The following is a 26,299-nucleotide window of genomic DNA, read 5'->3' on the forward strand; positions in this document are numbered from 1 at the left end:
TGCACTCTTGGGCAACAGAGCGAGACTGTCTCAAACAAAACAAAACAAACAAAAACCCGTAAGTACTTAAAAAGAAAATGAAGAGATTACATTTATAAGGTAAATTTAAAGTATTTGAGAGATTTTACCAAATTGTAAAAAGAGATTGCTAAATTTTGTTACACTTATACTCAGGATATGCTTAAGGGAGAGCGATGAGTTTTAATATTTAATGAATGTTAATCTGCGAATTTCTTTTTTTTTTTTTTTTTTTGAGACGGAGTCTCGCTCTGTAGCCCAGGCTGGAGTGCAGTGGCCGGATCTCAGCTCACTGCAAGCTCCGCCTCCCGGGTTCACGCCATTCTCCTGCCTCAGCCTCCCGAGTAGCTGGGACTACAGGCGCCGCCACCTCGCCCGGCTAGTTTTTTGTATTTCTTAGTAGAGACGGGGTTTCACCGGGTTAGCCAGGATGGTCTCGATCTCCTGACCTCGTGATCCACCCGTCTCGGCCTCCCAAAGTGCTGGGATTACAGGCTTGAGCCACCGCGCCCGGCCAATCTGCGAATTTCTTAAACCCACGAGCCCCGTCCCCCCCGGTCCCCGGGGTTTCCCCCTAGTCCCGCCCCGGCGCCCGGCCCACCATTCGCCCCTCCCCCGGGGCCCGGGGCCCGCCCACTCGGGGCTTTGCCAGGGGCGGAGGCGACGTCGTGCGCACGCGCGGGCCGTGCTGCGGGACCTTGGAGCGCCGGAACCTGAGAGGCGGGTCGCGGCGGCGCAGGGGAGGTCGGCTGCGGGAGCGTTTCCGGGGACGAGGCCGCCATGAGACTGGCCCCCGCGCGCGCTGTGTAGCGCCGCCCAGGCCGCCTGGCGGGAGAACTTCCTACTGAGCGGTCGCGACGTGGCGCGCTGGTTCCCGGGCCACATGGCCAAGGGTGAGGCACGGCGGGGAGGGGCAAGGTCATGCCCACGGCCGCGGCGCCTGTGCTACCCTCCCACCCCGGTTTCGGCCGTCGCCTGTCTCTCCCGGTCGTCCTGGGCGGGCCCCCCTTCCTCCCTCGTCTCCCCTCCTTCCCCGCTCTCACCCGCTCCCGGAGCTGCCGAGACGCCTTCTGCGCAGCTGCGGGAGAGGCCGGTTCCCGCGAGTGCCCCCGCAACGCAGCCGCGGGCCCGGGCCTGCTTGACCTCCGACCTCTGGCCCACCGCCCCGCCATCTGTTCCCAGCAAGTGCCTTCAGCCCCTTTAATCCCCCGAAGCCTCCGTTTCCACATGTTCTTGACAAGATAGACTTCTGAGTCTTTTGGGGACTAAGTGAAACAGCGGGCATGAAGGACCTGTTCAGCTTTAACTCTTATATTGAGTCATTTTCCTGCTTAAATAAGTCTTTGGTAATTTCTTACTGTTTGTCACAATTCGGCCCCGAGAAGACCGCTGGGGCCGGCCCAGCCCCTCTAGGTGTTGTGATGGCCACCCCTGCCTGCACTGGGGGCCGAGCGGGAAGAAGGGTCCGTGTGGGTGTCTGAGGCTGTGTCCTCGGTCTTTGGACAACACTAGAGGGGAAGGAAGCTGGAAGCTTTGTTATCTCGGTTGTGTGTGGTATTCCTGGTTAGGGGACTGGTCATCTTTCCTACAAGGTGGCAGGGGCCTGATGAGCCAGTGTTACTCTGTTTTATAGCCCAGATTTAAGACCCGTGGAAATGGAAAGGCCCGGCGCTCACGCCTGTGATCCCAGTACTTTGGGAGGCCGAGGCGGGCGGATCACGAGGTCAGGAGATCGAGACCAGCCTGGCCAGCATGGTGAAACCGCGTCTCTACTAAGAATACAAAAAGTTAACCGGGCAGGGTGGCGCGTGCCTGTAGTCCGGGCTACTTGGGAGCCTGAAGCAGGAGAATTGCTTGAACCTGGCAGGCGGAGGTTGCAGTGAGCCCAGATTGCGCCACTGCCCTCCAGCCTGGGTGACAGAGCGAGACTCTGTCTCAAAAAAAAAAAAAAGAAAAGAAAAAAAACCCCATGGCAGTTAAATATTCCACCCAGAGTCAGCCACAAGTCAGGTGGTGAAGACCGCATCTGGCTTTTGACACATGGCCCACCCTCTGGCAGGGCGCCTCCCCTTCTCCCATTCCAAGGGTGTGGAACTTGGAGGAGGCGCTCAGTGAATGTTAACTGTTACTGTTACTTAGTACGCTTCACTCAGATGCAGACTTTGTAGTTTATTTATGGTGGCGTGTCACACTGGACAGTTCAGCTTGAATCGTTTACTCTAGAAAGGTTGTGAGCTCCTTCGCTGAGGCGTCCTTCTGTTTTCCAGGGCTGAAGAAGATGAAGAGCAGCCTGAAGCTGGTGGACTGTATCATCGAGGTCCATGATGCCCGGATATCCTTTCACAGAGCAGGGGAGGTCCCTCTGCCTGAAGTCATATTACATGTTAGAATTACCTGGGGAGGCTTTTAAAAATAGGAATTGGTAGGCCCCTTTCCAGACCAATTAGTCAGAATCTGTGGTGTGGGGTCCAGACTGCGTGTCTTTGAAACTTACTTGTTTCATACATGTGTCTGGGTCACTCGAGCCTGACAGTAGGCTGCAGCAGTGGCATTCTCTAGGTAGGCTGTGAAACCTCCGTTTAAATGGTCCTGCCAGCTGGGGCTTTCCTCCTGTACTTGAGGAATGAATTGGCAAGATGTGAAGACTCGTTCACTGATGACAAGAAAAATAGTTGGTTGGCTGGTAAAGCTTTGGTGGAATTTTTACCTTAATTTTGCCACATCCCACTTTCAGGCCGCAACCCTCTGTTTCAGGAAACCCTTGGTCTTAAGCCTCATTTGCTGGTCCTCAACAAGATGGACTTGGCGGATCTTACAGAGCAGCAGGTAAAGGGCTTTCTCGCAGATGCCTTCAGCAGTGTGGCTGTGTTTTTCCTAGGTCGGTTGTTCTAATAGAATGGTTGCTGGACACACACTCTTGTCAGTTTGCCCAGGCAGGCTCTGCTTTAGAAACAGCCCTTTGCTTTGCAGAAGCGTGCCAGCATCATTTCTCATATGGCGTGCCTCCCTCTAACGTGTGGCTCGTGATCCGGACACCCAGTGAGCGCGCGTCTCCTGTGGGAAGTGGCCAGGCTGTACTGCCAGAGCCCGAGTGGTGGCTGTGGTGGCGCTGTGGACCTTTCCTTGCTGATGGGGTCTCTGTGTCTCACGTGGTGGCTGCCTGTGGGCACCTGACATGTGTCTACTGCCACATGTGACTTTCACATTTTGCTTGATTAGTTTTAGTAGCCACATGTGGCCATTCTGGTCTGAGGTCTTCTGTGGTGATTGTGGTGCCCCCAGGTGTCCGGTGTGCCGCTTTGAACCAAGGGCTTGTCCACCAGCCAACTTGTGCACACCTTGGGATTTCAGAAGCAGAGAGCGCTGCTGGGAGGCCCGAAGGAGCTAAAGGATTTCTCCAAAGCAAAGAGCAGAGTCAGGGGTGCAGGTGACCCTGGGCAAGGTGTGTGGAGGTAAAAAACAAACAAACAAAAAAAAACAATAAAAAAAACCCAGGCGTGGAACTGGTCGTTGTCCCACACAGCTGATGTTTATGGTTTCTTTTGAGTAAAGATAGACGTGGACCACCCCCCGCCCCCAGTCTTTTTTTTTTTTTTTTGAGATGTAGTTTTGCTGTTGTCGCCCAGGCTGGAGTGAAATAGTGCGATCTTGGCTCACTGCAGCCTCCACCTCCTGGGTTCAAGCAATTCTCCTGGCTCAGCCTCCCGAGTAGCTGGGATTACAGGCGTGTGCCACCATGCCCAGCTAATTTTTGTATTTTTAGTAGAGACAAGGTTTCGCCATGTTGGCCAGGCTGGTCTCAAACTCCTGACCTCAGGTGATCCGCCAGGATTACAGGTGTGAGCCACCATACCCGGCCTGTTTTTTTTTTTTTATTTTACTTTTTAAATCATCACAAGTGCTTTCGCTAGTTAGGTACTTTTACATCACTTCAGTGGCTACGTCTGCCTTTGGAAATGCAACTTTTTGTAGACTGGTGGGTAGCCATCTAGTACAGGGCACAGCAGTGTCTCGCCTGGTCAGAGAAAGGCCAGTGCTTCTGAAGAATCGGGGGAGAGAGATTGACTTGCCTCTGGGTGGCCCTGCCTTCCACCTCCCTGAGCAGGCACACCTGAGTGCATTTGCTACCCAGAGTGTGTGGCTTCAGGTGTGTGTCTTGTGCTTGATCTCTCCATCCATGTCATCTTGATGGACAGCTCAATAAAACCAGCTGAATCGGTGAAGGACTTGTTGATTTAAGCATCAGTCATATTTTAGGTCCACTGATGAACAACACTGATGTTTAGCAATATGATACAGCTTTGCACTGGTTTCACTGCATGTTAGGGCTAGTGAATTCAAAAATTAACTGGATGTAGTGGCGCACGCCTGTAATCCCTGCTACTTGGGAGGCTGAGGCATGAGAATCACTTGAACCGGGGAGGCGGAGGTTGCAGGGAGCCGAGATTGTGCTACTGCACTCCAGCCTGGGTGACAGAGCCAAGACTCCAATAAAGTCAAATGGAAATGTTTTGTGTCTTTCAGAAAATTATGCAACGCTTAGAAGGAGAAGGCCTAAAAAATGTCATTTTTACCAACTGTTTAAAGGATGAAAATGTCAAGCAGGTAGGCTTTTTGTCTGTGCTCTGACGTTTCTGCTTCAGTAGGTTCGAGGAGTACTATAAACTGTTTTATGCTGTAGTAAGAAGCAGAGCTTTGGAAAAGATCCTGGGTGCTGGTTTCTAGCTGCCACACATGAATGTGACCTCCTGGGGCAAGTGCATCTGCCTGTACTGAGGGCACGAGGTCAGGCTGTGAACACATTCCAGGGTTGTAGGTGGTCAGAGTCTTTTGGAGACTCAGGTAGCTCATGTTTCCAGTTGTATGTGGCAGAATTTTCTGACTTGATGTACTTCTTCATTAGAAGGTAGTTACAGTCACAGCTGTCCCTGAAGCCCCGGGTCTGCCCTGCTTGTGTTTGATAGGCGGGGACGGGCATAGGTGGTCTTCGGGCCCCAGAGCTCAGTCTGACGTCAGAGCTGGACAGAACTCCAGTTTCCCAGCACCGGATACTTGCGTGTGCTACCTCCAGATGAAGGGCAATGCCCAGTTTGCCTATGAAATGTTGGGTAGAATTCCAGATACGCGGTCTCTGTTTTCCTAAGCGATGTGTGAAAGTGGAGACCTGGAATCCCTAATCCTGTTCTGAGGTGGCAGGAGTGGGTCGGTGCACGGACGTCCGACCTGGGTGGCTCCGTGAGTGGGTGTTTGTTGCAGATCATCCCGATGGTCACTGAGCTGATTGGGAGCAGCCCCCGCTACCACCGAGGAGAGGTTGGTTGGTGGGGCCCGGGGCTGGGAGGCCGGGCGGGATGGGCCAGCCCCTCCTGCTTGGCCTCTCCAAGGAGAAGGTGCTGTGCCCCAGGCAGGGAGGCCCCTCCTTTGTCCTCTCGTTCTCTTCAGTGGAAAGGGCTGAGGCCGTCCCCACTGGGTGGGCAGAGCATCTGCATTAACCTCCTGTCTTCCCTGAGCTGGCCTGGCCTGGGGTCCCCTTGCCTGGGTGGGGTTGGAGAATCTCAGACTCTAGCAGCTAGGGTGGGCCCTGTGACCTCTCTCTCTGCCTCCACAGAACCTGGAGTACTGCATCATGGTCATCGGGGTCCCCAACGTGGGCAAGTCCTCCCTGATCAACTCCCTCCGGAGGCAGCACCTCAGGAAAGGTACTGGCGCGTGCGGCTGGTGTGCTGATGCCTCCATCTTTCCCGGAGGGGACGTGCCTGAGGAGCACTGCCAGTCTCCTGCTGACCCCACAGCTCCCAGCGCATCTGGGCTTATCTCGTTCAGTCCAGTTCACAGGAGGGTTGAACAGTGGGACCAGGTCATTCTGCTGTGAATTTCACACTTAATTTTTCTCTCTTTTAAAATCTTTAATATGAGAATGGCTTTTCTAAACTTTGGTATTTTTTCATTTATTTAAATCCCTTTGATCCAGAGAATTCAAAGCGTGTGAAGTAGACAGGGCTGGATTATCGGGCAGGGAGGCTGCAAGGCCATTCCTCCGATGGCGTCCGCCTTGCTGTAGCTGGAGGTTTCCTGGACTCTGGAGTCGCAGGTGCTCCTCTCTGCTCCTCCCTCCTGCCATTTCTCAGACTCTGATTCAAAGCCGAAGCCCCCAGCGCCCCTCGCTGCCCCATGTGCTCTTTTCCTTCAGTGTTTTCAAGTTTAATTCAAGTCCTTATTGGCTTCATTTTTCACATTAATAAGGTATTTGTTAACAAACACATTCGTGATGTGCAAATCTGAAGGCTTTAAACTATAGCGAACCATTATTTTACAGAGAGTGTTTTTGGTGCTAATCAGAGAGTTGTTACAGTCATTTATTTTAAGTTTATTTTTAAGCGTGTTATTTTTTATCAGTGGCATTAAGTACATTTATAGGGTTATGCAACCTGCACCACTATTTTCAAATATTTTGGTTACCTGAAAATGAAACTGTAAATATGAAGAGTCACTCCCCAAGCCCCGTACACCCCTCGTTCCACTTTCTGTCTGTGAATGTGATGACTGTAACTACCTCCTCCAAGGGGACTCCCAGTACTTGGCCTTTTGTGACTGGCTGATGTCACTGATCGTGATGTTTCTCAAGGTTCATCTGTGTTGAGTGTCAGAATTTTATTCCTTTTTAAGGCTGATCACCTCGTTGTGTGTACAGACCACATCCTGTCTCTCCATTCATCTGGATGGACACTTGTGTTTTTTTATTCTTGCATTGTTTGTCCACAGTGGAGTGGCCTCTCCTTGGGATATCCCCTGAGCTGGGTCCTGGAGCAGCCAGCCCCCTGTGGACAGTGCTGTGGGAGGCAGGCTGACCTTGGGGTGCAGGGGTGGGTCCAGGAGGGGGACCGCGTGGAAGGAGCAGCTCTGGTCTGACCGCCGCAGTCTGACAGTTCCTTTCCAGTCCTGGGGAGGCAAGTTCTGGTGCATTTGTTGAATAATCTCAGCCTCTGTGTGGCTTGGAAAGTGCCGTTGCTGTGAGCTGGTTTGGGACTGAAAGTGAAACAAATCATAGCCTTGGGAATCTCATTTGGCTTTTAGGTTTTTCCATTTTGGCCAGATGTGTTTGTTACATACGTCTCCCTGCTTGTTCTGCAGCTTCCGTATTTAGTATACATTTGAGCCTCCTTTTCTCCTTTTCCTGCAGGAAAAGCGGCCAGGGTGGGTGGCGAGCCTGGGATCACCAGAGCTGTGATGTCCAGAATTCAGGTAGAGTCCTCAGGGGCCAGGCCCAGCACTCTGTCAGGAGCTGTGCAGGCATCTGGCACCTGCTGACCTCTGCGTGGCTTCCTGCTGCTGACCACACTTCCCTCCCTCCACTCAGTGTCCCCGCTGAGCACCCCCTGGCAGGCGCTGCCCCCATCCTTACTCCATAGTGCTCATAACCTTTATGCCAAACCTCTGGGGAAGGCACGCTGTTTTCCCCATTTCCAAATGAGGAGGCCACTGTCCAGGGCCACGCAGCAGTCAGGGCAGACCTGAGCAGCACGTCCCCCGCCCTCCACTCCCTTCCTTGTGGTTTGTTCGGGAGCAGAAGACAAGCTGTTGGGACCTGATGCTTGTATTTATTCTCCAAATTAATTGGGAATTAGATCCTCTGGATCTAGAGCTTCGTGAGAGTGACGCTGCCGTGGGGTTGGGTCCCCGAGGCCTTCCTCGGAGCGCTGGTGTCAGGGGCTGCCCAGGCTTCCTGAGCAGCCACCTGGGTGGGAGGCTGCCATTGCGGCCTGATTGTGCCCTCTGTGCCCACACAGGTCTCTGAGCGGCCCCTGATGTTCCTGTTGGACACTCCTGGAGTACTGGCTCCTCGAATTGAAAGTGTGGAGACAGGCCTGAAGCTGGCCCTGTGTGGTGAGCCGGGGCTGGGCTGGGGCTGGGGCCCCTGCCACCCCACCTTTAGGACTGACTGTGGCACAGGGCCCTAGACTGGGGTTGTTACTGCCTTTGACCTGGTTGCTGCCGGACCTTCCTCGGAGCTTAGTGTGAGAGCTGTAGTAGCGCATAGCTGATGGGCTCTGGTCACTGTTACGCCCTGCCCCGTGAGCGGCCCTGTGAGTGGCCCCATGAGTGGCCTTTGTGGTCACCGTTACGTCCTGCCCCGTGAGTGGCCCCATGAGTGGCCTTTGTGGTCACCGTTACGCCCTGCCCCATGAGTGACCTTTGTGGTCACCGTTACGCCCTGCCCCATGAGTGGCCTTTGTGGTCACCGTTACGCCCTGCCCCATGAGTGGCCTTTGTGGTCACCGTTACGCCCTGCCCCATGAGTGGCCTTTGTGGTCACCGTTATGCCCTGCCCCATGAGTGGCCTTTGTGGTCACCGTTATGCCCTGCCCCATGAGTGGCCTTTGTGGTCACCGTTACGCCCTGCCCCATGAGTGGCCTTTGTGGTCACCATTATGCCCTGCCCCATGAGTGGCCTTTGTGGTCACCGTTACGCCCTGCCCCATGAGTGGCCTTTGTGGTCACCGTTATGCCCTGCCCCATGAGTGGCCCCGGGAGTGGCCCCACGAGCGGCCTTTGCTTTCCTTGTTTGATGGACCGGGGCAGAGAGGTAGGTCGCAGATGCCAGGCAGGAGTTGGACCTGGGACCACAGCCGAGTGCCGTCCTCCGTGGGATCCTCTGTCAGTGGGTGGCCTCTTCCTTACGAGCACGGTGTCTTTGGGCTGAGACTGGAAGGGATGTGCTGGAGCTCAGCAAGAGCATAGATGTGGGCTCTTCCCAGTGCTCACCTCGGCTGCTGCTTCCACAGGAACGGTGCTGGACCACCTGGTCGGGGAGGAGACCATGGCTGACTACCTGCTGTTCACCCTCAACAGACACCGGCGCTTTGGGTGAGTGCAGTGAATGCAGGGCAGCCGAGGCCCCTCCTCCCAGTCACCCCATTAAAAACAAACAAACCGGCACTATAAAGGTATTACAAACACAGTAATCTGCACATTATTTAAAGCGTCCAGTTGGACAAGTTCAGGAGTACGGTTACATCTGTGAAAGCAACACAATCAAAAAAACGAGTGTTCCTGTCACCCCCAGTCCCTGTGCTCCTTCGTGATCACTCCTTCCTGCCCCTGCCCGAGCCCAGGCAGCCGTCTTCTGTCCCTATAGATTGCTTGGAGTTTTCTAGAATTCCACGTAGATGGACTCACACAGGATACACACTCTTGCCGAGCTGTCACTCGGCACGATTGTTGTGTGGTCCCTGTGTGTCGTAGCTGTTGTCTGTAATTTCTCCTTTTCATTGCCAAGTGGTGTCCAGGTGCCTGCAGTTTGTCACCCGTTGATGGATATGTGGGTCGTTTGCAGGTTGTGGCTGTTGCAGATAAAGCTGCCGTGAACCTTCGTGTACCGACAGGTTATTGTGTGGACGTGGGCTTTTGTTTCCCTCCGGTAAATACCTAGGAGTAGAGTGGCCGGATCATAGGGGAGGCATATGTTTGGCTTTTTAAGAAACCGCCACATTGTTTTCCAAGGGAGTTACACTGTTTTATATGCCCACAAGCAGAGAATGAGTCCTTCGTTTCTCTGGGATCAGTCTTTTAACTGTCCCCCGTCTGACGGGCGTGTGGAGGCGTCGCATAGCATTTGAGTGTGCATTTCCCCGTTGACAGTGACGTTGGGCATCTTCATGGGCCCATTTGTCATCCCTCTCTGGGGAAATATCTGTTCTTTTTCTTTTTTTTAGCTGAGTTGTTTCTTTTCTTATTGTTAAGTTTTAATCTTTTTTTTTTTTTGAGACAGGGTCTCACTCAGTTGCCCAGGCTGAAGTGCAGTGGTACAATCTCAGCTCACTGCAGCCTGACCTCCTGGGCTCGAGCGATCCTCCCACTTTAGCCTCCCAAGTAGCTGAGACTACAGGCGTGTGTTACCACACATAGCTAATTTTTGTATTTTTTGTAGAGACAGGGTTTCCCCATGTTGCCCAGGCTGGTCTTGAACTCCTGTGCTCAGGTGATCTGCCCACCTCACCCTCCCAAAGCATTAGTATTATAGGCGTGAGGCACCACGCCCAGCCTGTAATGTTTTTCTAATGTATTCTGGATGCAGGTCCTTAATCAGAGATACGGTTTGTAAATACTTTAAGTCTGTGCCTTGTCTTTTCAGTCCTCTTAACAGTGTCTTCCGAGGAGTAGAATTGTTAGTTTTCGTGCAGTCCAGTTTATCAGCTAGTTCTTTTCCGGAGTGCTCTTGTCATGTCTAAGAAATCTCTGCTGAAACCAGGGTCGTCACAAGGGTTTCCTCATTGAAGATAGTTTTAGGTTTTACATTTAGGGCTATGATCCTTTTTGATTTTTTGGTATATGGTGCAAGCTACAGATAGAAGTTTTTTTTTTTGCACATGGAGAACCAGTTGTTGAAAAGAGAAACTGTTTGTTGAAAAGACTGTCTTTTCTCCACTGAACTGTCTTTGCATCTTTGTTGCAAATCAGTTGTCCATATATGTGTGGGTCTGTTTGTGGACTTTTTCCTGTTTCACTTATCTGTGTGACCGACTGTCTTGGTAACTGCTTCTAATTTAATATGAGACTTGAAATTTTTTGTCTCTTCTATGTCAAAATTGCTTTATCTGTTCCTGGTTCTCATGAATTTTTCAGTCACTTTGTCAGTTTCTGCAAAACTCCGTGTTTTTCTTGGGGCCAGGCGGCAGATTCCATTGAATCTGGGGAAGAATTGACAATATTGTAATATTGAGTCTCTGACCCATGAGTACAGTGTTATCTCTTTATTTATTTAGGTCTTCTTTAGTTTTTCTTTGTAGTGTTTTGTAGTTTCCAGTATTAGGTCTTTTATACTTTTTGTAAGATTTGTATTTAACTCTAAATTTTTAATGGCAAGATTTATCTTTTATTGATACAAAATAGATGTTTTCAGGGTACCTGTGATGTTTTGATACATTTGTATAATGTGTAATGATCAGATCAGGGTAATTGGGATATCGATCATCCCAAACATTTATGTCATGCTGGAAACATTTGAATTGCTCTCTTCTGGTATTTGAAATATACTGTAGATTCTTGTTAACTGTTGTCACCTGCCGAACTTTCGCACACTGGGCCTTATTCCTTCTTCCTAACTATTCATTAATCAACCTCTATTCATCCCCTCTTCCCCCTCACCTCTGGTAGTCACCAGTCTGCTGTCTTCATGAAGTCCACATTTTTAGCTCCCACATTTGAGTTAGAACATGCATTATTTGTCTTTCTGTGCCTGTTTATTTCACTTAACAGAATGACCTCCAGTTCTGTTTGTGTTGCTGCAAATAAGATTTTGTCCTTATGGCTAGTATTTCATTGTGTTTCATGTACCACATTTTCTGTATCCATCATCCTTTGATGGACACTTAGGTCTATTGCAAATCTTGGCTATTGTGAGTAGTGCTGCCGTGAGCGTGGGAGTGCAGTATTTCTTCAGTATATTGATTTCCCTTCTTTTGGGGCTATACCCAGTAGTGGGATTGCTGGGTCCGACGGCAGTTCTATTTGTAGTGTTTCGAAGAACCTCCATACTGTTTTCCATAGCAGCCGTGCTAACTTACATTCCCACCAACAGTGTACGACAGCTCCCCTTTCTCCACATCCTCGACAGCATCTGCTATTCCCGGTCTTTTCTGATAAAAGCCGTTTTAACTAGGGTGAGATGAAATCTCATTGTGGTTTTGATTTGCATTTTTCTGGTGATTAGTCATGTTGAGCATTTTTCATACACTTGTTGGCCATTTGTATGTCATCTTTTGAGAAATATTTATTCAGATCTTCTGTCCATTTTTTAATAAAGTTATTTGTGTTTTTGCTATTGAGTTGAATTTCTTACATTATCTGGTTATTTATGCCTTGTTGGGTGGATAGTTTTCAGATATTTTCTCCTATTCTGTAGATTGTCTTGTCACTGCTTTGATAGTTTCGTTTCTTGCTTCAGGTCTTGTTGTGTCGTCCAGGCTGGAGTGCAGTGGTGCGATCATAGCTCACTGCAGCCTCGAACTGCTGGGCTCGAGACCCTCCTGCCTCATCCTCCCAAGCGTCTGGGATTACAGGCCTGGCTTGTTGATTATTTCCTTTGCTGTGCAGAAGCTTTTCAACTTGATGTAAATTTTTTTACATTTACATTACATTTTACTTTTGCCTATTTTTTTTTCCCCTTTGTTGCCTGTGCTTTTGAGGTCTTACACAAAAAAAATCTGACCTAGACCAATTTCCAGAAGAATTTGCATTTCCCCTTTGTTTTCTTCGAGTAGTTTTGTAGTTTCAGGTCTTAGATTTAAGTCTTTTTTTTTTTTTCTTGAGACGGAGTCTTGCTGTGTCACACAGGCTGGAGTGCAGTGGTGCGATCTCGGCTCACTGCAACACCTGCCTCCCGGGTTCAAGCAGTTCTCTGCCTCAGCCTCCCAAGTAGCTGGGACTACAGGTGCCCACCACCATACCTGGCTAATTTTTGTATGTTTAGTAGAGACAGGGTTTCCCGTGTTAGCTAGGTTGGTCTTGATCTCCTGACCTTGTGATCCACCTGCCTCGACCTCCCAAAGTACTGGGATTACAGGTGTGAGCCACCGTGCCCAGCAGTAAATGGGATTTTCTTAATGTCTTTTTTTCTTTTTCTTTTTCTTTTTTTTTTTTTTGAGGCAGAGTTTTGGTCTTGTTGCCCAGTTTGGAGTGCAATGGTGCGATCTCGGCTCACCGCAACCTCTGCCTCCTGAGTTCAAGCGATTCTCCTGCCTCAGCCTCCCGAGTAGCTGGGATTACAGGTGTGCACCACCACGCCGGGCTCATTTTTTGTATTTTTAGTAGAGACGGGGTTTCTCCCTGTTGGTCAGGCTGGTCTCGAACTCTTGACTCAGGTGATCCGCCCGCCTCAGCCTCCCAAAGTGCTGGGATTACAGGCATGAGCCACCGCGCCCGGCCTGATTTCTTTTTCCAATTATTTGCTGTTGGCATGATACGTGCTGCTGCTTTTTTTATGTTGGTTTTGAATTCTGCATCTTTACTGAAACCTTTCTGTAAGTTCTAATAGTTTTTTGGTGAAGTCTTTGAGTTTTTCCAAATAGAAGATTTTGTTATCTGTGAATAAGGATAATTTTGACTTCTTCCTCTCCAATTTGGGTGACTTTTATTTCTTTCTCTTGCGTAATTGCTCTGGGTAGGACTTCCAGTATTTTGTTGAATAAAAGTGGTAGAAATGGGCTGTGTTGCAGATCTTAGAGAAAAACTGTTTTTCCTTGTTCGATACACTGTTACCTGTGGGTTTGTCATATATGGCCTTTATTGTTTTAAGGTATGTTCCTTCTGTATGCAGTTTGCTGAGAGCTTTTATAATGAAGGGATGCTGAATTTTATTGAATGCTTTTTCAGCATCTGTTGAAATGATTGTTTTTTTTCCCTTGGTTCTGTGTAATGTTATATGTTGGTTGATATGCATATGTTAAACCATCCTTGCAACCTTGGGACACATCCCACTTCATGATGGTGAATGATCTTTTTAATGTGTTGTTCAATTTGGGTTGCTAGTCATTTGTTGAGGATTTTTGCATCTGTGTTCATCAGGGATGTTGGCCTGTCGTTTTCTTTTTCTGCTGTGTGCCTGTCTGTTTTTGTAGCAGGATAATGCCATGTACCATGACTTTGGAAGTGTTCCCCCCTTCAGTTTTTTTGAGAGTGCTGGGATTACAGGCGTGAGCCACCGTGCCTGGCTGGATGCCATGTATTTTGAGTTTCACCTTGTGAGGTGATGGATGTCTGCATTCCTGTAAAAATTCTTGAGCTTTGTTCTGGGATAGCTCGGTTATTTGGAAACAGTCCTGTGCTTGCAGGAGTTCTCACCCATTGGCAGGTCTCGGGAGTGGGCAGCTTGCAGGAGTTCTCACCCATTGGCAGGTCTCGGGAGTGGGCAGGGGTCTTCTCCAGGCTTGCTCCTCTCTCCTGGGACAGCTTTTTTGGAGCACCAGGGGCCCTTGAGGCTGCTGATTGAGAGCTCACGCTTGCTGCTTCCCAGAAGTGAGATTTAGAACCCGTGTTACTCACGGTGCTGATGCCCCCATGGGCTCTGAGCTCATGTCTTGCTTTGCTGGGCCTTGTGGTGAGTCCTGTGTTACCGGGTCATGCTGTGACCAGGTCTGAGGGCTCCAGCCTCCTCAAGGTTGAGCCTGTCCTCGTGGGAGCCATGAGACAGGTTGCCCTCACCCCGGCTGTCAGGAAGGTTGCGAAAGTGTTGGGTCTGGGTTAGTTGGGCTCCTGAGGCTTAGGGCGGTGTTTGTCCCTGTGAGTTGCTGCTCTGTGCTGGCCTTTCCCTCCAGGCCTCTCTGCCCAGAGTCTGCACTGTGAGGAGTCAGAGTGCCCGTGAGAACCACTGGGTGGCGCTCAGCAGTGGTGGGTGCCTAGTCAGCCCATGCTGGTCCGTGTGCTAGGAAAACGCTGCTCAAAACACCCAGCCGGGTGGAGAGGATGCAGGCGTACTGGCTGCCTGGAAGTCACCGAGTGCCATCCTTAGCAGCAAACAGTGTGTTTGCAGATGGTCTGCTGTGCTACTCTTTTAGTTTCCAGGACCTGGGCCTGCACAGAGGCCTGCCTGTCCCTGCCCCCGGATAGGGTGGATGAAGCCTGTGCATATGAACAGCTGGTATTCCTCCCGTTGCAGCAAGAGCTCCAGTGGTGGGAGCCACCCTCCATGCTGCCGGCCATGGCCACACAGGACAAAGCTCAGGGATGGTTCTTAGACAGTGGCTCTCCCCCAGGGCCCAGCACCAGTCACTTCCAGTGTCATCTTCGTCATCCACAGCACTGCAGTCACTGTCACCCACAGGAGGTGCCTAGCCATGGCCTTTGTGGCATTCAGGAGGAAGGGCCCAGCCTGGCTGACTGTGCATCTGGCTGTCTGCGTGGTGTCAGTGCTGGGCCCCCTGGTGCTGACCTGCAGCCTATGTGCAGGTACGTGCAGCACTACGGCCTGGGCAGTGCCTGTGACAGCATAGAGCGTGTGCTGAAGAGTGTGGCTGTGAAGCTGGGGAAGACACAGAAGGTGAAGGTGTTCACGGGCACGGGTGAGTGAGGTTGCTGACGCGGGCACTGGAGCCTCCCCCCATCACCCAGGGGGACCCCCGCCGTCCCCAGAGGAGGCAGGGAGGAGAGGAATGTCTCAAGGAGCATGCGGGCAGGTCTTCTGGGACTGAGTTTCAGGGCAGGGGAGCTACAGAAAGTTCTGGAGAGGAAGGGCTCGTAGTCCAGGCTTCCGAGGGTCCATCAGCCCTGCCGCCTGATGGGCAGTGGTAGGTGGACACCTGCAGGCCTCGTGCCTGGCCTTGGAGGCTCCAGCTGGTTTCTTTCTGAGTGTGATCCTGTTCCCTGGGCTTCCCTGATGCCACCCTAGAGTCTCTTAGGGCTGGTCCCTCAGGTGGGTAAGGGCTGGGCCCGTGCTGCTATGAAGGCTCCTTCCTCACTGATCCCTCCCATCCCCCAGGTGACGTGAACGTTATTCAGCCTGACTATTCTGCGGCAGCCCGTGACTTCCTCCATACCTTCCGCCGCGGGCTGCTGGGCCCCGTGATGCTGGACCTCGACATCCTGCGTGGCCACACCCCGGCCGAGACTGTGCCCTGAACTTGTCTGGGTTGGGAGGACCAGAGGCGTGTGGCCTCCCAGACCTCCTGACCTGGGTGGTTGAGGCTCAAGACAGCTCACCTGGTCCAGGAGCTCCACGCTGGCTACTAGGGTGCTGTGCTCTCTGGTGCCCCCACAGCCTGGCTAGCTCCAGGGGCCCCAGTTCCAGCGGCCAAGCAGGTGGGAGTGGACACTAGGCTTCCCAGGTGACGTCCCTGAGCAGCACCGTATGCTTGGTTTTCCCGGAGCTTTCTGCTCAGGCCTCTTGAGAAAGGGATGCTGTCTCAGAAGAAGTTAAAAACTATAACCTGTAACCTTTAAAATCTCCAATTAAAGGGCCTGTTTCTTACTGGCCTGTGAGGTGTACCATAGAGCCTTGGGCCTGTGTATTAGAGCTGCTCTCACCAGTGGAACCTAAGAAGTGAGCGGGTTGGCAACCAGGGCTTGGTTGGGGGCTTTCGGTCCAGTGTCCTGCAGTCCCACAGCAAGTAAGAGGCTCGCTGCCAGCAGACAGGTTTATTTCACATGTACAGGCGCACACAGACACAACAAGACTCCCTGAGCCCAAGCACTGGCTTCACCCCTCCGTGCCCTGGGGCATGTTCCAGGGCAGAGTTGAGGGGGACGCCCTGCACATGGCTTTGCTGTGCACAGACTGGAAGGCCGCCCAGCACGGGCAGTGGAGACCCCCTGGCCGCTGAGCACCTTCTAGCTCACGGGTAGTGGGTTTCTGCATTAGTGGGGCTGAGAGGTGTGGGGTCCCTCCAGCCCCGTTATCAGTGCACCTGAAGGTCCACAGCCTGTGCCCTAGAAGAGGGAAGAGGAAGGAAGGTGAGTGGGGCTGGGGATATGGACTGAGGTGCTGCGGGGCCTGGGGCCGGGGACATTCTGTGCAGAAGCTCCGGCCTCTTTCCGGTGGTGGCCTGGCCTTCCCACAGCAGCCTCCACCACGGCCCTGGTGCTCAGCGGCCCCTCCTTGCTGGCCGACTGCCTCTGCTGCCCCGTACCCCACACACTCCAGCCTGAAGTTAGCCCCCGTGTGCCACCTGCGTCCACCATAACCCTGCCCGCCTGGGCCGGAAGTGTGCAGATTGGCTGTGTCAGATGCTAATGTGCTGAATACGCAGATCACGATGTGTCCATCACATCTGGAACATTCCATCAGCTTGCAGTGCTGTGGTGTGTGAGGGTCTGGTGCAGCTCAGCCCATTTTCCAGGTGGGCGTCTGCAAAGTCGAGGGGGCTCCGGTGGGTCTCCCTGCTTTGAGGAGACTCAGACCACTCCTGCCTCCTGGGGAAATGGCAGATCTGGGGCAGGGCCTGGCCTTGGCCTGCTGGTCTTGGTGGCACTGAGCTTGGTCTGGAAGGGGTGGGGGAGCGTCTGGGCTCACTGGGCCGGGGCATTGCTGGCAGTGGAAGGGAGGCTGCAGGGTGCTGCCTCCTGTGGCTTAGTGCCCCGGAGCTAGAGAGCAGTGCTTGGCTGAGTCCTGCCAACAGCTTCCAGATCCTCACCCTGGCCAGCACCCAGGCCAGCTGGGGAAGGCAGAGGCTGGCAGGGCCCATGGCGGGTGCTGGTCTCAACTTTGGTGTCCACTGAGTCCAGAGGCTCAGGCCCAGGAGGGATGTAGCCTGGCAGCGGGCGAGGCTCTCACCAGGGCATGGAGAGGGTGAGATCCTAAGGCCACGGGGGGCCAGGGAGAACCCATCGTACCTCGGATGAGTCGGGTGACTGGAGAGCTAGAGAACGTGGTAGACCCAAGACCCCTCAGTGCTGAGCCCATGGAGGATGCCCCAGGCTGGCAGGACTGGGGAGCAGAGGGCCGGTCTTAACACAGGTGTGTCCAGTGCTGGACGCAAGTTCTTGTGACCGCCCGGTGCCGCTCCGTGTGTCTCCTGTCCTTGGGTGGTCAGAGCTCTTGGAGATGTTGGGGGCTCAACCTCTTGCATGGGTGTCCTGCTGGGCGCCGGGGCCCGCCACTGGCCCCTGCTTGCTCCGTGGTCTGAGTTAGCTCCTGATCCACTGAGCAGGCCGTCAGCTGCCGATCTACCACGCCTGGGTACCCAGACCCTGTTCCGAGGCCTGGAACAGCTGCTTCCGAGGAAGGGGCTGCCTGCGGGGAAATGCGTGTGCTGTGCAGCCTGAGCTGTGCCCAGGGAGGGCTCTTCAGCGGGATTGGCAGTTGCCGTGCCCTGAGTACAGGCAGAACTGTGTGATGCCTGAATGTGAACCTAAAGTTCAGAAGATTTGGAAAGCTCTGGAATGTGTTGGGTTTTTTCCCCCAAAATGGGCCCTAAGGAGGGTAAAGTGACATGTTTCAAGTTGTTGGAGCAAAGTGGGTCTCTGACGGATCTCGGCCCGAGGGTGTGGGGCACAAGGCCTGGCAGCCCCTCCATGGCAGGGTGTGTTTTCCCACCAGCTGCAGAGCCAGGATGGACGTTCCTCGGAGGGACAGTTTTCCTGTTTGGGAATGTTCCTGGGCTGTGAGATCTACTCGTCTCTTGTGGGCAGGTGGTTAGCACCTATCATTTTCCCCTCACTTCCCCCCAAATCCTTAAGTCCTTTGGTCCATTTCATTGCTTCTTTTGGGAAGGGCCAGATTCCTCAGGGCCTCGGTGGCAGAACCAGCCTGAGGTGGCCTCTGCCCATGGGTCACCACAGCCCCAGGGCAGGTGAGGGGAGCCGGGGTGGCTTGGGTTCCTGGCCTTGGCACCTCCCTTTCGGCAGCTCTGGAGCGTGGCTGGGCGGCTGGTACAGGAGCCACAGGCCGCTGCCTTTCTGACTGGGGGGACCCTAACATCCTGGAGCGGGTTGGGGCAGGATCCATGGTCCCCTCGAGGTGGGAGGTGGGAGGCCGAGGCGGCGTGGGCAGGACACTGGATGGCGGGTCCACAGGGACAGCCTGCAGCTCCTGCCCCAGCTGGGGCCCAAGACCGTAGGCAAGGGAGGAAGGGGGAGCCCAGGCCGGGGGATCCTGGGGACGGCGCGGGCCGGGGGCCAGATGTAGTCCCCGAGCCCGGCCAGGCCTAGGGCCACAGCAACCCCAGGGCGCCGAGGGCGCCGCCCAGCACGAGACAGAGACCAGGGCTGCGCGTGGGTCCAGCGCCTGAAGTCCACGCCCAGTAGCTGTAGATGCCGGGGCCGGTCCCGTTGCCTCCGGGCACCCCGTCCTCGTTGTCCTCCAGGCCGCGCTCCCCGGGTCCCGCGACCCTTCTCCAGCCCGACCCCGCCGCCAGGCCCGCGGCCGCTCCCGCCGCCGCCCCAGCCGCCGCCCCTGCCGCAGCCACGCGCAGGGAGGAGCCAGGGGCGCCATAGCGCGGCGCCGGCCTCACGCGCACCCTCGAGGTCCCGCGCGCGCCCCCGCGAACCCCTCCCCGGGCACTGCCCCGCGCCCCTCCGCGGCCGCCCTTGGCTGCGCCGCTGTCGCAGAGGAAAGCGGCCGCCAGTAGCAGAGCCCAGCACGTCGCGGGTGCCCAGTTCATCTTGGTGGAGTCAAACCTGCGGGAAGAGAGGGAGAGGGCCCTCAGTTTCCATGGAGATCGGGTCCCCAGGGCGGAGGGCTCAGGGCTGGAGAGCAGAGGGACCCTCGGCTTTTGTGGGATCAGGGTGCCCCCAGCATCTTGGAGGCCCACGCAGGCCTGGGGGGCGCGGTTTAATCCCTAGCATCAGGGACTTAGGCCTGGGGGAGGCGCTGGGAAGTGGCGGGTGGGGCCGGAGGGTTCTGCACCTGAAGGTTGTGCACCTGGACTGGGGGCGTTGAAGCGGGGCAGGAGCGCCGCGGTGGGAGCGTCCAGGCCTCGGGGGGCGTCCAGGTCCGGGGGGTGTGGGGCAGGCCTGGGGGAGGGCCGCCATGCTTCTGGGCTCTGCACGCGTTGCTGGGATGCGAGGTGGGGGGAAGCATGGGGGCAGGGGCGTTGTGTTTGGAGGATGCGGTAGCGGGGACCAAGAGCTGGCTCAGATAAGGGTCTGGAGCGGGGACGGGCCGTGCCTGGGGCCTGGCGCCCACCTTTGGGGCCAGAGCCTGGGTGCGGGCCTTGCCGGTGCTGCCGCTGTCAAGCGGCTGCTGACACCGTGCGGACCCCGCCCCAGCAGGCCCGTACCCCAGGGACGGTCCCCGCGCACTCCCAGCGCTCCATGCCGTCCCCGGTCGCCTAGTTCAGCACCTGGCGGGGGACAGGGCTGGGTCGAGTAGCGAGGTCGCCTTCGGACGCGGCTATCCGGGCGACGGCTGCATCCCCTGCCTGCGCCGCCCCTCGCTCCCCAGCTCTGTACCCGCCCCAGCCTCCCGGCCTTACCCGCCACGGACCTTGGTTGGAACCGCGCGCCGGAGTATCCGCCCAGGGGCCGCGGCCGAGCGGGAAGGAGCGGGCGGGCGGCGGCGCAGACCCTCAGCCGGAGCTCGGAGCCGAGGCGCCTGGGTTTTGCGCGAGGCCTCCGCCCTGGGATTGGGGCGGGCAGTCGCGGAGGCGCATCCCTGGTGAGCCAGTGGGAGGGGAAAAGGACGTCCCCATTCCCCATCCTCGCGGCCTCCCGTCCTCCGTCACCAGCCCCCTCCGTCTCCTGCATCACAAGGTCCCTTCCCCGCGGCCCCCCACGACCCCAGCATCCGGCCCCGTTCCACCCACCCGGCTTCCTTCCCCTTCACACCCTGGTCCCCACCTGGTCCCATCCGCCTGTGAGTCCCGGTGCCCGGGGATGAGGGCCAAGGCCCTGAGAGGAGAGGGTCCCTGTGCCGGCCCCACGGAGGCCCGAGCCCACCCCGCGGTCCCTACCCCGGCAGGTGCGGCTTCTCGCCTTGTCAGCTGCGGGGCTGGGCAGGGACCTCCTCAACCTTCGACCTTGTTTCAGGGAGGATGGGGTCGACTCTCGCGATCCCCAAAGGCCTGCCACGGCCCCTCCTGGGCCAGCTGCCTCCCTCCTGTGGGTTCTGATGCCACCTGGGCCCACAGCGTCTTCCCAGCCCAGGGCGGCCGCGCCTCCGGTGAGTTTCAACTGAGCCTGGCTCCGGGTGCACCGCCCACGTGGGACCTCTGCTGTCCCGTGTAGGGTTGCTCCGCAAATATGTGATGAATAAGTGAATAAATACTTTCTGTCTTCTAACTTGCCGGATATTAGAAGGAAACCAAGCTGTGCTTCTCATTTATAGCTACCGTTAAGGACTGAACAGAAGCTTAGCTTTCTGGGTGAGAGGGACAACAGTGTTTTTAGAACCTCTGGAAAGAACATGTATTTGAAAGTGACTGACAGGTCTTCTGGCCCTAGGGGGCCGCCTGAGCAGGTCCACCCAGCTTCCCTCCAAGACAGAAAATAAATTAACAAGGAGAGCAGGAAGGGCCCCGGGAGACTCCAGACCGGACCGGGAGTGCTGCCCATCAGGCAGGACGAGCTTGGAAAGGAGGGGCCGCGGCCGTTGGATGTGGAGGTGGAAGTGGGGGTCATCATAGATCTGTACACTCTGGTCAAGTCCCCGTTTCCGGTCACGCAAAGAACAGCCAGCAGTGAGCTGCTTACTCTAAGGCGTCAAGGGGGTTCTTGGGCAACCCCTGGTGCTGGAGCCGGCAGTGGACAGCACCACAGCCAGACCTCGCTTATTTTTGGCTCATGAGGAAAGTCTGTGACTGTTTCCTCCCCTGGTCCTGGGAGGGGATGTGTGACTTCCACTCAAGACAGCCATGCAGCTCCTCTGGCTGTGGGCGGGAGGGGATATTTCCCAGCACAGGCCCAGGACTGCCAGCTGAGAGGCTGGGAGGGGCCCCTCACCCATAGACTCTGTGTGAGAGGCCAAGTGTGGAGTCTCATGGGGAATCTGCGATGGGAGCCAGCGAGGTGGGGGCAGGACCCAGAGGGGAGAAGGGGTCCTGGGAATGCTGCGGGTCTGGATCCAGGGGCGGGAGCTGAGGTTCTGGAGTGAAACACTGCCTTTCATGGAAGCACGACTTCCTGTCACCCACTGGCTTCTCTGAAGGATGAAAATGTATCAGACATTCAAGGAGAGCTGCATCACATAAAAGAAAGACCAGGCAAAGAAACAGAAAATAAATGGATTGAGAAGTTTGAATGACTCAGAGGAAAATTTAAAAAATACATACTCCAATCCATAGACTCAGACTGGGGAGATATATTTATATAAAAAGAACAGGAAACTGTGAAGATGGAATAAGACAAAAAAGGCACTTTTAAAATTAAAAAATTATTGCATAAAAAAACACCACCAAAAACCCAGAAGGATGGAATTGTACATTTAAGGAAATCTTTCTGGCAAAAAGGCAGCAAATATGAAAGAAAAGGAGATAGACCCAGGGGATCTGTTTTGGGCTCTAACATCTGACAGTTGTTCCAAGGCTGAGAGCACAGAATGGGAAAAGGAAGGGGAGGCGGTGCTCCAGCTGATTTTATGATTCCGGAAGCCTTCTAAAGATGTATAGGATGTATCTTAGGGTATATAAGAGAAGCACAAGAGAAACATTTAGGCTGTGTTATGTTTGAGACGAGACATGAAAGTTTTAAATAAAGCAGTAGCAAAATGAATCGAGCGGCGCATCAGAACAAATCACCATGATCAATCAGGTTCAGGGTGGTTTTACATCGTAAGATATGTCAATGTGCTTTACCTATTAGTGGACCAAAGGTGAAAAATACGGTTTTCTACAGAGGAAGACAAAGCATTTGAATTCAATTAACATTCATTTGTGGTGAAACATGTTGAGAAAACTCATCATAGAAGTGAAATTTTTTCCTTGACAAAGGCTAATCTCAGAAGACCTATGTAGTGGAGAGCTTTTAAATGTATTTTTAAAAATATGAACCAATGAAAAGATTGCCTGCTTTCACCACTTCTATTTAACACAGCATTGGCAGAGCTGCCACCAGGAAGAACACAGCATGTTGAAGGCACGGTGGCTCATGCAGCTGCAGCCCTGACGCCTGATTCTATCACAAGTGCTGCAGCTGGCAGAGGCCACAGGACATAGGCACAGCTGGTGAAACTTGCAACTAGGGTGCCGGGGGCTCCTGGGAGAGCCTTTGTCCCCCCTAAGGAGAGGGGCTGTTCAGAACCTGTGTGCTCTTGTCCTTTCCCCCTTTTTCCTGCTGGGAGTGGGACCGTACTGAGGGTGGCTCCTGCCATTGGAAGCCCCCAGGATGCTGGGTCAGCGGCCAGGCGGGAGGAGGGCAGGGTCGTCCCCGGCACACAGGGTGCTGCTCTGCACTACTGGGTGTCTTACCTCTCGCCCCTGTGTTAAGCAGTTACTCCCTAGACTTGCAGCCAGATGTGTAACTTAGACTTAAAGATGGCAGAATTTCTCTACCAGAACAAAAAATAGCTTTAGAAAATATAAGATAAAAAGCCAATGATAGCCTGGCATGATGGCTCATGCCTGTAATCCTAGCACTTTGGGAAGCCAAGTCATCCCCTGAGGCCAGGAGTTTGAGACCAGACAGGTCAACATGGTGAAACCTCATCTCTACTAAAAATACAAAAATTAGCCAGTCGTGGTAGCATGTGCCTGTAGTCCCAGCTACATGGGAGGCTAAGGCACGAGAATCACTTGAACCCTGGAGGTGGAGGTTCAGTGAGCTGAGATTGTGCCACTGCTCTCCAGCCTAGGCAGCAGAGAAAGACTCCTTCTCTGGAAGAGAAAAAAAAAAAAAAAAAAAAAAGGTATTCACCATAGTCCACAATGTAAAAGACCTCTATGGAGAACATCAAAAAGTTATTAAAGAATATAAAAGAAAATCTGCATAAATGGAGCATGAACAGGATATTGCAAAGGTGACAGTTCACCACAAACTGAGCCATAAATTTAGTGAAATTACAATCAAAATCTTGGCATAATTTTTAAAAGGCTCTGTTATGAGCTGAACTGTGTTTCCCTCAAATTCATGCATTGAAGTCCCAACCCCTAGTACCTGCAGGGGTGGGTGCATTTGGAAATAAGACCTTAAAGAGGTGACTAAAGTTAAATGAGGTGAGGTGAGCTTGATGTCCTTAACAAGAGGAGCTTAGGACCCAGACACCCACTGAGGGACAGCCCTGTGAAGACACAGGGAGAAGACAGTGTCTACAAGCCAAGAAGAGAGGCTGCAGAAGAAACCAACCCTGCCAAACTGTGAGAAAACAAATTTCTGTTGTTTAAGCCACCCTGTCTCTGGCACTTTGTTATGGTAGTAACAAAATAGTGCAGAACCCAAAAGTTTCTAAACTCTATATGGAAAAATAAAGGCCTAAAATAACTATTAATAAAATAATTTTGAAAAAGAAGATCAAAGAAGAGCAACTCACCATGTCATACTCAGACATTGTAGAAAGCCATCGTTATAAAACAACCCAGTCTTGGCAAGGATTAGACAGAGACCAACACGAGAACAAGGATACCATTAAGAAACTCATGTAGGAACCTGTCCATGTCTACTGGAATTAAACAAGATTGAGAATTTTGGTAGAGAATGGGAAACTAAAAGGACTAAAAGGAAAGTCTGGAATCAAAAAATACATTTTAAAACAGAAGATTAGGCATGGCTAGAGAGAGAATTAGTAACTTGGAAGATCAGAAAATAATCCAGAAAAAAAAAGAGTGTGGAGAATAGGATGTTAGGAGGCAGAGGGTACACTATAAAAAAGCCTGACATGCCATGTAATATTAGAACCAATGGAAGAAGAGGAAGAATGAGGTAGATGTAATATTCAAAGAAGTAATCACCAATAATTTCCAAAAACTGATGAAAGAAATTAAATCATGAATTCTAGAAGCATTAAAAACTCCAAGTGCAGTAAATACAAAAAGCAGCATACCTAGGTAAGACAGCTGTAAACCAAACAACTTCTAGAAGCAGGGGAAACTCAAGTTACTTGCAAAAGAGTAAAAGTAAGACTGGCAGCTGACTTCTCAACAGAAAGAGGGAGTGGGTAGCAAAGCAGAATGCAGTTTGTCAAGTCCATGTTCCATCGTCACAGAGCTGACTGTGAATGGTGGTTAGAAGCTAAGAGGCAGCAGATTAATAATTGGCATGGATAAAAAATAGATACCATGCAAATACTAACTAAAAGGAAGCCAGTGTAGCTATATTAATGCCAAAGTAGACTTTTAAAGGTTGAGGTAAAAGCATTATTAGGGACAAAGAGTAATGCTTCTTAGTAATGAAAGGTTAAATTTTCCAAGGTTAAATGTTTCCAAAACATTTCTAAATCTGTATGCATTTCATGACATAACCTCAACATATACCAAACAAAAATAGTAAGAAAAGAGATCTACAGTGAAAACTCATTGACATAAATTTAAAACTCACACACAACACCATGCATCTGTTGAGTACCTCGCTCTCCAAGGACACGTGCTGAATGCATCACACTGGGTGGCTGTGATGAGGGAGGTGGGATGGGAGCATGGAAAAACCGTGAAATCAAGCGAGGGATACCTCCCCACAACCAGGTGCTGCAGCCCAATAGTAAGAGATGTGCTCGGTCAACTTAGTTTCTGCCTTCAAGCACCAGAGAGAAAAGGCACAGAAACCTGGTAAGGGTACGTCGTCTATTCATTAGACCCATCAAATTTTCAATAAATGGACACAAAATGACGTTCTTGTTTCTGAGGAAAGGGGGCACTTGTGTGTTTGGTGGTGCTACCTGGATGTGCTGACCTGGCCTCAGGTTCTACTCTGAGGAGCTAGGACCTCCCGGCAAGGAGACCTCCCTGTGGGCCCGGAGGACCGGGCTGAGTGGCTGGCCTCCATAGCAGCTGTTCATCTGAGAGGGTCAGGTCCGTGAGAGGGGGCTTCCTGTGAGCTCCAGGCCCAGCTTCTCCTGGGCTGGAGGCTCCCGGCTGCCGTGGTGAGGCGCTGTCCTGGCAGTGCTGAGATCCAGGTCTGGCATCTCTGCCCCTCCCCTGCTCATGGAGATGCTTGCCTACGGCTGCTCTGTGCTCTTGGCAACTCTGACTCTGGGTGATATGGGCGAGGGTGGGGCTTGCTGACTGCCCTGGTGGGAGAGGGCTGTGGCTGCCCTGGGTGGTGACCATCTCTGTGAGCACAGGGAAGGAGGAAGAGCTGCAGCTGGTGCTCTAAAGGCGCAGGGCCTGGAGGAGTTTGGCCAGGGCCTCCCTGGTGTTGCAGTTCCCCAGGCAGTAGATGATGGGTTTGAGCAGAGGGACCCTAACCAAGTAGACCCCCGACACTGTAGCAGGATGAGCCACAGACAAAACTCCTCAGACACCGGATTAAAGAAGAGGTTTTTTTAATTCGGCTGGAAGCATCAGCAGACTCACGTCTTAAAAGCTGAGCTCCCCGAAGATAGAGTTCCTGGCCCTTTTAAGGGCTTACAGCTCTAAGGGGTTCCATGTGAAAGGGTCATGATAGATTGAGAGCACATGTGGTTAGAGTGGGGGTTAATCTTTTAACCTCAGGCCTGGTCATCAGTGGCACCAGCTGGTCTTGCCACTGACTTCATTCCTGTTGTTTTTCAACTTTTACTTCCTCCTCTTCAAAGACAGTAAGAGAAATGGCTTCTCTCCTCAACACCAGCTTGATGAGGTCAGAGGAGCTGCCACCCCAGGTGGGAGGCATTGGTGGGGAAGGCCTTTGGCTGCTGGGCCTTCCTGGAATCTTCAGCGACCTGGCCAGGATGTGGGCGTAGGAGACGGTGGTTGCCAGCAGGGAGGCCACGAGGATCACCCGGGCT

General features: G+C 53.0%; 2 protein-coding genes across 3 annotated transcripts; one reads left to right on the forward strand and one right to left on the reverse strand.

Moving 5' to 3' along the window:
• The first annotated feature begins 783 nt into the window (after positions 1–783).
• Positions 784–15,996, forward strand: MTG1 (mitochondrial ribosome associated GTPase 1). The gene is given in 12 exon segments (XM_008017255.3): positions 784–810; positions 812–911; positions 2,286–2,350; positions 2,740–2,844; positions 4,543–4,623; positions 5,275–5,331; positions 5,627–5,717; positions 7,199–7,260; positions 7,806–7,902; positions 8,802–8,883; positions 14,962–15,074; positions 15,491–15,996. Coding segments are annotated over 12 exon segments (1,005 nt in total). The 5' UTR covers positions 784–798; the 3' UTR covers positions 15,631–15,996.
• Positions 15,997–16,071: 75 nt separating this feature from the next.
• Positions 16,072–20,479, reverse strand: SPRN (shadow of prion protein). Of its 2 annotated transcripts, none has more exons than XM_037985325.2 (2): positions 19,923–20,479; positions 16,072–19,125 (listed from the first exon to the last, which is right to left on the reverse strand). In XM_037985325.2, the coding sequence occupies exon 2, from the start codon at positions 19,107–19,109 to the stop codon at positions 18,654–18,656; it is 456 nt and encodes a 151-aa protein (XP_037841253.1). In that variant the 5' UTR covers positions 19,110–19,125; positions 19,923–20,479; the 3' UTR covers positions 16,072–18,653. The 2 variants fall into 2 exon arrangements, with proteins under 2 accessions (XP_037841253.1, XP_008015452.1); XM_008017261.3 differs by having other exon boundaries at positions 18,620–19,125; positions 19,934–20,479.
• Between the last annotated feature and the right edge of the window lie 5,820 nt (positions 20,480–26,299).

This window comes from Chlorocebus sabaeus, chromosome 9, assembly GCF_047675955.1.
Source record: "Chlorocebus sabaeus isolate Y175 chromosome 9, mChlSab1.0.hap1, whole genome shotgun sequence".
In the NCBI taxonomy this organism is placed as follows: Eukaryota; Metazoa; Chordata; class Mammalia; order Primates; family Cercopithecidae; genus Chlorocebus; species Chlorocebus sabaeus.